Raw genomic sequence first — 9759 nt, 5'->3', positions numbered from 1 at the left:
CTAAACTAAGGGGGAAAGATTGGTGAACTCATCCTCGGCAGCATCAGCATCAAGGTCAACAGCTTGGCTTGCTTCTTGGGCGCCGGGTTCATCGTTGCCGGGCTGTTCAGGCACCTCGGCCTCTTCTTCCTCAGAATCTGTGTCATCCTCTCCATCTTCAAGTCCTTCCTCGGCCTCCGCTTGAAGCGCAGTAAATACATCATTTGCATATGGCACGAGGTAGACCGGTAGTGAAGCTTTGGGAGGATTGGCAAAAACGTCGGTGTCAGAGCCCTGGCCGAGGTGTTCACAGGCAGACTTCCAACCGGCCTTGAAGTAGATGTCTTGTGTTGCAAACACCTGCTTCTTATAGCTCTCCTCGGCCTCGTTGAACCCGGCCTTGTTGGCAGCCCGGCAAGCCTTCTTCTTCGCCTTCTTCAAAGCGTCAACCTCGGCCTGAAGCTCACTTTGTTTTTTCTCGGCTGCGCCCAGCTGACCGAGCAGTCTATTATTGTCATGGTTGGCCATTTCGAGAGAAGCTTTAGCCCGGCCGAGCTCGGCTTGGAGGCTTTCAACATGGCTCGCAGTGTCGTTGGCTTTCTGCCTAAGCCGGTGGATGCGCTCTAGGACCAAATGTTGTTTTTGAATGGCCTGCACAAAGAAGCATGGTACATCAGAAAGGGGACCGAGCAAGAAGAACCGAGCAAACACTTGTGAAATGTTAAAAAGAACGCCGACTTACCCTGGCCATCGACTTCACAGAAGATTTTACCAGCCGGGTGTCAGGGACGTGGTCACTGCCTACCACGTCGCCCGGTAGGAGAAATGCTTTGGAGAGATCGAAGGCAAGCAAATGTTCTTTGTCTGCCTTGATTGATGCAGTCGCCGGGATGTCCTGTCCCCGGTGCTTCAGCTGAGGACGCCAAGCGGGCACGGGAGCAGGAGTTTCAGCAGGATGCTCGGTTGTCAGCTCGGTGACGAGCTCGGCGGAGGGATCTGCCCTTGGTCTTTTTCCAGCCCGGCGCACTTCTCTGGCAGATTGCACGGCAGCTGGAGCTGGAGAAGCAAGGGCTATAACGGCAGCACTCGATTGACCGGCAGCCGGGGAACGGGTGGTGACGCTCGGAATCTCGGCTGAGGTCGCGGTTAGGAGGTTTTTGATCCGAGATCTTTTGGCCATTTCTTGCTCGTCGGTTAACCGGATTAATGGGACGTCTGGTAGGGTTGGATCTGGAGGTGGCGAAGGAGCTCTCAGGAAGTCAGTTACTCTACTCCGGCGCGGTGCAGAATATCTGTAGGTGGGTGTGTAGCCGAGCAATTCGTTGCAGTCTCGGTGACGGTACCTAAGCACGGCCCGAATTGCCTCGACGTTGGGGAATTGGTAGTTGGCTTGCAAGGCTTGGATGGCTGCAAAAGAAACAGGGAAACCGGTTAATAAAACTAAAAGAATAAAGTTAACCGTGCAAATTTGAGTGGCTTACATGAAGAACCGAAGTCCTTGCTTATGAACCAGCCCGGCACCTCGGCTGTTTCGTAGTTGCCGGACACCCAGAAGAAATCATCATCGTGCATATCTTTGTCCGGGGTGCCAGTTACGATTTTTTCCTTGCCCGGTCTTATTTTTAAATAGTAAGCTAGGCCGTCACCGGTGTGGCCCATTGTGTATTGCCTCAATATCTCGGCTAGGCCTAAGTTGGTGCCTAGCCGTTGGTTCAATTCATGTACGCCGTTGATTATTCTATAAGTGTTGGTGGACACTTGGGTTGGCGCTAGCCCGGTACGGCGTAAGAACTCGGTAATCAGTGGGTTGAGAGGGAAACGAAGGCCCCCTTCGACAATGGACAGCACGGTGAAGGGGCATTCCTCCCTACCCCAAGGCGTGGTCTCTTCTTCGGCCGGCTCGAGATGGACATCGGCCGGGACGCCGTAGTCCTCTCTGAAAGCGGCTAGCGCGGCCGGAGTATCCACAAGGAAGCGGAACTTCCCCATTTGTGGCCGACTTACTATAGCCCGGTTGATGGGTTGGGCACGGTGATAAATTGCTGCAGCTCGGTCCTGAGAGGTTCAGGAATGACAGGGGTCCCCTTGGACTCTGCAGGAAAAGGATGGCAAGTGTAAGTGTGCGGTTTCGTAAAGGGAGCTAGACTTCAGCTCGGTCGGTAAGGGGGCCAAACTACCTCGGTTGTTTGATTAAGGAGCTCGGTCGCCCAAGCAGACCTGATGTTAGCCCGGTTGAGCGACCAAGTCCTTTGATTATCTCGGTTTTTGCCCCGGTTAGAGCAAACACGTTGTTTGCCCGGTTTGGCTGGCTTCTTGGATCAAAAAAAAAGGTCCAGAGCCCGGTTCACCCCAGTTCTTCGAGGTTCTTCAGGAAGACGAAGAACACCAAGAACATTGGGAGGTTTAGAATGTTTTCTATGGTCTAAGCCCTAAAAGCTATGTTTTTCGGGTCCTAATGTGTGCAAAATAAGAGTAAATAGCAACATAAGAGAGATTGGACATCTTACCTGTGAAGGGCCGAAGGTGTTCTTCCCAAACACGAAGAACGGCAGGATGGCAGTCGAGCTTGGGTCTGAGAATCGACAGAGATGGATGCAGCAGTAGAGGAAAAATGGAACTGGGGGGGGGCAAGTTTGTATAGGCGTTAGAGACCGCCCAAATTCAAATTCTGGCAAAAACGGCGGGTTGGCTGCCCGATGACCAATGGCAGACCGCCACGTGTCACCATTTATGGCTTTGGCAGGACTGAAGCGACGGGTTGAAAAGACGAAGAGCCAACCGAGCTACTTTCAACGAGAAAAGGTCAGCCGAGGAATATAACCGGTCAAATCTGCGGACAATTGCGTCAACTAGCTCGGTCGAAGCTTGGCATCTTGACGACCAGATAAACGTTATCTCGGACGAGGTGAATAATCCCAGTCACGCTTCCGCGGACGGAATTAAGGGGCAATTGAGAGGGTGATTTATGCTCCGGCGTTGGGCCGAGGTATAAACCGAATAGGTTGGGGGCCCAGCAGAGCAGTGGGCCGAGATGATCGACTGTTCACCCGGAGATGGGCTACCAGAACTTGGGCCGGGTAGAGTTTGGACTATGTGCTGCCCCGAGCCGTGCAGAAGGTGCTCGGCCAAGAAGTGACCGGTCAGACCAGGATGCTCGGTCCAAGGATTGACGAGATCAGACAGACCGAGAGGCCGGCGCTCGGAAAGGCGCGGTCAGCCGAGGTAATTGACTGACCGGCGAGAAGACCGACCAAAGGAGGATCCCGGGCTAAGCTTTGCCGAGATGCCGCCTAGCCCGGTCCTTCATTCGGTTATCCGGTCGGGCGCTTAAGGTATGAAGCATGGTATGACCGAGGTAGGGCAGCTCGGCTGCCGAGCTCCAGCTATGCTGGCAGGCAGTTGAGAGCAGGTGATGAACGGCATGGTTTAAGCTGACAGATGGGATAGCAGAGCCACGTGTCAGGAGATGACAGGGAGTGGATATGGGGCACAGAAGGTATATAAGCCTGTCTGCGCCCCCCATACGCGACAGACGAACATCTCTGTAAGAAAATCCTTACACTAAAACACTCTCTCCCTTCTCTCTATTCCCTCTAAGGTGTGTGCTAATTTGACCGTCGGAGGGTGTTTCCGGCCACACACCGCCGGGTAGCTCACCGTTATTTGCTCGCAGGTGATCGGATATCGACGGATCTCGGAAGAAAGGAATACGGGCACGCCGGAATATTTGCTCCCCGTACACCATTTTTCAATATGGGATTTATAGGTAATTTTTTTTCAAATTTCTATATGAATTAGAGAATTTTTAGTTTTCTAGACTAAATTTTTAAAACAAAATTTAAAATTTTATTAAGTCTTTTCTCTGGTCTTGCTGGAGTTGAAGAGAGAAGAAAAAAGATTAACGCAATCTCGGAGGAGTTGATAAACAAATATGGGTATTGTCCTTTTTGAATATAGGTCTTATGAAGATTTGCAATTGATAATTTGTTTTACTATTGAAAAAAAGAGGGAAGAAAATGAGAACAAGAAACAAAAAGTTTGCTAAATTCCATGGCAACTTCACAGTGATTGTAAGGTGTTGGGTTGGTGTATTTGATGACAATCTGATCATATTGATGTATATGATAAGAAATTGGTGAGAATTTTGATGGCCAAAGCAAGTTCGTGATGAGGATGGCGGGTGTGTATATACGATGAAAAAACCATGGTGATGGATATGGGTGCTCGCAGTTCAGTTTTGGACGGTTTGATTTGTGATTTGGACCTACCTGTATATGTGCAGTTTCGAAAAAATTGAACTCGTAATCGCCTGTGTACGGGAGCCAAATATCTAACGTTATCTGTACTCCTCGATTCCAAGCTGCGCTTCACTCCGATCAACTTGAGAACACAATGAAGGTGAGCTACCCGGCGGTGTGCTGCTGGAAAACCCCTATGACGGTCAAGTTAGCATACTTAGAGAGAGAGAGAGAGAAGAAATGAGACAAAGTGGTTGGTGAGTTCTGATCAAAGGATGTTCCAGACCTGAGTATTGGGGCGCAACTCCGCTTATATAGTTTCTGCGCGCGCTTCTGCGTCCATTTCCCTCTGAACGCGTGGACCTGCTCTCCTCTCACATTTTCCCACGTGTTAGCGCCAATACAGTTAAACACCACCTAACGAAACCGTCAAATGGTATTGACGTGTACGAATAGCGAAATCTCCTTCCTACAATCTCGCGACGCTGCATAGTACTCCCCACCAAGGTACGCTTTGCACTGCGCTATGTGTCACCTCACAATCGCGCTACCTGTTTGGTTTCCTTGATAATTGCACACTGTGGCTTAGCCGAGCTTCCTCAGTAATGACCAAGCTCCTGCTCGGTCGACCTGATCTTTAGAGGATTAAACCCGTCTAACTCAGCAGAGTGCATATCTTCACTAGGCTAGTGGTCTGAGGTTACTTCTACTTGACCGAATCGAGGTCTCGGCCCAGCGCGCACACAATGTCCGCATGAACTTAGCTCAGCCCAATGTTAATTGCAAATTTCCCTCTCAATTCCAACTTAGCTCAGCCCAATGTTAATTTATGAATTTCCCTCTCAGCATGCAATGCAAGTTGCGTTTAGTGCGAATAGGGTTTACGGATGTGCGGACGGTTGAGGGTTGGACTTTTTTCTTTAAAAATTTGTTTTTGGGCTTTTTTTTCCCCAGTTTTGTAAATATTTATTTTGGGCCATTTTTCTCCCATTTTCTAAAATGCTTAACATTAATGATTAACTAGTGGTAACTCGTGCTATGCACGAGACTTTATAAATAAAAATATATATATATTATAATTATCTTGAAATAATTTAATATTTTATCTTGCGATATACATGAAATTTATAAGTTAACTTTTATATTTATAACTTTTTAAATTATTAGTTTAAAAAAATTAAAAAATATATATAAATATATTTAATGCAATTTTGATAATTTGTATTTAAAAAAAGTTAAACCTGATTAAATGAGATTAACCGAGTTATGACATACCTCTTTTTGTTATGAAAATATACAAATTTAAAAGTTATTGAAAAATCTAGAAATCTCCTAGATGTTGATTTGTGATTATGTATTAATTTTACGCAGTAAACAACAATCCCAATCAAACAATCAAGACAAATCAATACAACGATTTTACCTGAAAAAACCACAATTGAAGCACCTCCAACTGTGATAAAAAACTACGGGCGATAGCCACAAAACAATCCACTGAGAATATATAAAGGAATTACACTGGTATACTCTAAATTACCTAGCAAATCCACGCCCGAATTGAACCAACCTCTATGTGTCTCTTCTAACCCCGTCCTTCACCTCGGAATTGTCTTGACGATAAGCCACTCCATAATCCACCAAAGCTTCAGGCTCGAATTCTTCAGAATCCACCGAAGAACAATTCTCTCTTTTGTGTAGAACAAACAAATAATTCTTTGCTGTGTACTATTTAAACCATAAGTTGAATACTCAATCAAAACATCAAAAAAAATTAGCAAAATATCTCCAGATATAAACCTTCATATCAAAAAAGAAGATCTGGAACAGTAATCCTAAAATCTAATAGAAACACGTACTTATAGAAATTTAAATCACGATGCTCGCTTGAGCGAGGAACCAAAAACACGTGTTTTCCATAAGTGGCTTCGCTCGAGCCACGCATCCTTTGCTCGAGCGAACAAACACCTCTTTTCAGGTCTTTATGCAGACGCAGTCCTTCGCTCAAGCGAAAACTCCTTCGCTTGAGCGAGCAAGGGCGGACATGCAACTTCGAATGTAATTTTGCATTTTGTTTCGGAGGCGCTGCCCTTCGACCCCGCCTGGGTGCTGCCCCGGACCAGCCAAGGGGCGCTACCCTCTGGACCCCTGCAAGCTGATTGGGCAACTCGATCCCTGTCATAAACAGCGAAGTGGCAATCTTGAAAGTATTAACATCATAAACTTCTCTGCAAGGCATAATTCGGATTGGACTCGCATCTAACAAACTCATAGCCTCATTGAAATAAAAGTGCAAAACAATTACAACTCAAAGGAATTTTGTCAAACGAGATTGCTAAGAATAAAAACCTAACAGTTGTAATTAAAAAAAATATATAATTTTATTATTAAACATGAAGTGAAGTGATATTTAACAATAATTAATATGATATTTCTATTATTAATCCAATAATTTAAATTACATTTCTTTTGATTTCAATTTCATGACTAAAAATACAATATGAATATAATACATACACGGATTTCTAGTCTTTATGAATAAGAAGGTTTCAAAATATTTTCAAACTTTCATAATTTTCTTTTAATATTTTTTTTATCTAATTTGATTTTAAATTTAAATAAAAATTTTGATTTGATATGAATTACTTTAATTTTTCATTAAATTTTTATTAATTTTTAAAAGAATTTCATTCTTATCCCAATTTTTTTTTTTCTTTTCACCAATTTTGATGGAAAAAATAATAATTTTCAACATTTCATTTTTTAAAATTTTATATCAAATTATAATTTGATATAAAAATATATTAAGGGTTGAAAATTCTCCTAATTAGAATTATAGTGAAATAATATTTTGCAATAGTCAAGGTTTGAGTATTTAGTTGGTTGAAATATATAATTTAATTAATTCTCTTCTCACATTTGTATAAAAATTGACACTTATGACTACATCATTATAAGTTGGATTATGGAAAAAAAAAATTAGGGTATCAAACATTTTCTATTTGTAAATATCCTATATATTAAAAAATGAAAAAAAAAGAAAAAGAAAAAAATGTGTAGCTTTTTTATATGTGTTTATCAATTTTGTTTTATGAACATAAACAATTAATGTTTCAATTTAAAAAAATTAAAAAGTAAAAAAAAAAATGGATTTGGTATTTTAGAGATAAAGAAACCATCTAACTCTTCTATATATTATTAAGATGGACTGCTTCAATTTAAAAAATTAAAAAGTAAAAAAAAAGAAGAATAGATTGGATTTTTTAGAGATAAAATAAACCATCTAACTCTTCTATATACTATTAAGATGAATTATTTTAATCACATAAAAAATAGAAATTATATTTAGAGATTATCCCTATATATTATGTTATTGTATACAACTATAGTACTAACAAATTAAACTATAACTATATATGAAAAGTTATATTAAGCTTTCTTTTCAGTTAATTGAATTATAATTAACAAACTAACAAATAACAGTAGTGGTCTAATGAGATAGAAAGAGAACAAAAATAAAGAGCACAATGATATTTGAAAGTTTTAAATTTACCTAATTATACAAAAATCTAATGTTGTAGTAAAATCTTGAATTCTCAATAAAGTTTCACATTTTTTATAAAATAAAATGACAAAAAAAAAAAAAATTGATATCCATTTTTTTTACTTCAATTTTATGATATTCACCAAAGAAAACAAAATTCGATCAAAATCCTTGGCATGAAACGTGCATAGATACTTCGATTGCAACCATATTTACCAATAATTCTTTTTTACCATGCAAACTTGTAAACAAACACATAAATCTCACTAAAACCGAAACCAAAAGCAAACCAATAATAGAAAAAAGAGAATCACACAGGAAAAAAATAAAATTAAAAAATAAATAAATTTATAGAGTTGGAGAATGTTACTTCCAACAATTTAAACCTCATCTAACTCAATCTGTTAGCTACTGTGCCAGTACTTGCGAAGTTTAGGAGTTGGAATAATTAATCAGATTATTCTTTAAATAAGATTTGAAAATTGATTAATTTGTTTCATTAAGTGATTTAAAATTTTGATGTATATATATCATAAAAATAGATAATTATATTACTAAATCATAATTCAAATTTAGATATTATCATATATTTTTTAGATTCATATCTAAATTCTTATATTTTTCAATTTTTGTGTGGTTTCTATTCGGGGTTTTTTTTTTCCAATTTATTTAAGATAGAGTTGTGGGTATCTATTTTTTTAATTTAATTTATTTGTGGTTTCTATTTGTTTTTAATTATTATTATTTAGGTAAGTTATGATCTGAGTTGGATTTGTGATAAACATATGTGTTTTATTGATTTAGAGTATAATGGTGGGAGATATTTTCAAATTAGATTTGTTTAGATAAACTTTAAAGATTTTTAAAATTTAAAATTGGATATTGAGATGTAAAAGAAATATTTTAACTAAATAAATAAAAATCAAATTTATTATTTTTGTCTGTTTGTATATCTAATTTTTGTTTTTTTTTTGGGTTATGTTATAATATAATATAACTAGCGTATGCCCGTGCCTGAAGGCACGGTACACATATTTTACAAAAATCAATTAACATAAATTATTAATATTGGTATTACATCATTTACAAAAAAATCAATTCAAAATGATAATAATTTCACCATTATAAAAATCAATTATAATAAATCAGTTCAAGATATCTACAATGGCGGTTCATTTAAGTTAAAATATAATTTATCAAATTCATTAATAAAAGTTTAAGTTAAAATATTAATTTGTATTTGAAATTTTTATTAAACATTTTATAGAATTTCACCATTTAAAAGTACAGTATTTAAAATACTCATTCTCTCTCTCTCTCTCTCTCCAATCTCTCTCTCATTTCCTCCTCTCATCCTCTCTCATCTCTTAACAAATACTACATTTACTCTGAGAGCTCAAATAACAAACCATTTATTTCCTTTGTTCGATTTTCCTCTCTGTACTTTTTTTTTCACCCTATTTTATCTTAAATTTGTGATTTGATTTTGTTAAATCAAATAAAATCAACACCCATTTCAAAAGCTTTTTTCAAAATCATAAAAAATCAACACTCATTTTCCATTAAGAAATTAAATCTATTTCATAAATCAAACTGAAATTAAAAATATATTTCTAAAATCAAAACCCATTTTATAAAGATCAACTATTATATAGGACCTAAAACTTTTTAAAAAATTAAATCCAAACCCGTTTTATAAAGATCAACTATTACTCATCATCAATTTTGATAACAACAACAATAAAAATTGCAAAACCCAGATTCTTTCAAGTAAAAACTCTTGAAACCACACAGATCTCCACCCATCCAATATTCAAATTAAGCAAATTCCAAAATTACACAATAATTATCCTTTACCTCCAAATACTCCCAAAATTTGGAAAATTTGTGAATTAATTGGGAAAACCCAATCCCCACAATACAGCCCGCTCACATCATCAATCAATCACCAAAAAAATCCAACGAAGAACATCATGCCAAAATACATAACGAATTCTCAAA

At 38.7% G+C, this 9759-nt stretch overlaps 1 protein-coding gene across 1 annotated transcript; it reads right to left on the bottom strand.

The window, feature by feature from the left end:
* LOC145791227 (uncharacterized) lies at positions 1-1159 on the bottom strand. The gene is made up of 2 exons (XM_082871550.1): positions 722-1159; positions 1-630 (listed from the first exon to the last, which is right to left on the bottom strand). The coding sequence occupies exons 1-2, from the start codon at positions 1157-1159 to the stop codon at positions 1-3; spliced, it is 1068 nt and encodes a 355-aa protein (XP_082727676.1).
* Positions 1160-9759: the final 8600 nt, after the last annotated feature.

This window comes from Camellia sinensis, chromosome 5 (genome assembly GCF_055761805.1).
Source record: "Camellia sinensis isolate YWXY chromosome 5, ASM5576180v1, whole genome shotgun sequence".
Lineage (NCBI taxonomy): Eukaryota > Viridiplantae > Streptophyta > Magnoliopsida > Ericales > Theaceae > Camellia > Camellia sinensis.
The sequence above is the reverse complement of the archived record's forward strand: the minus strand, read 5'-3'. Positions and strand labels throughout refer to the sequence as shown.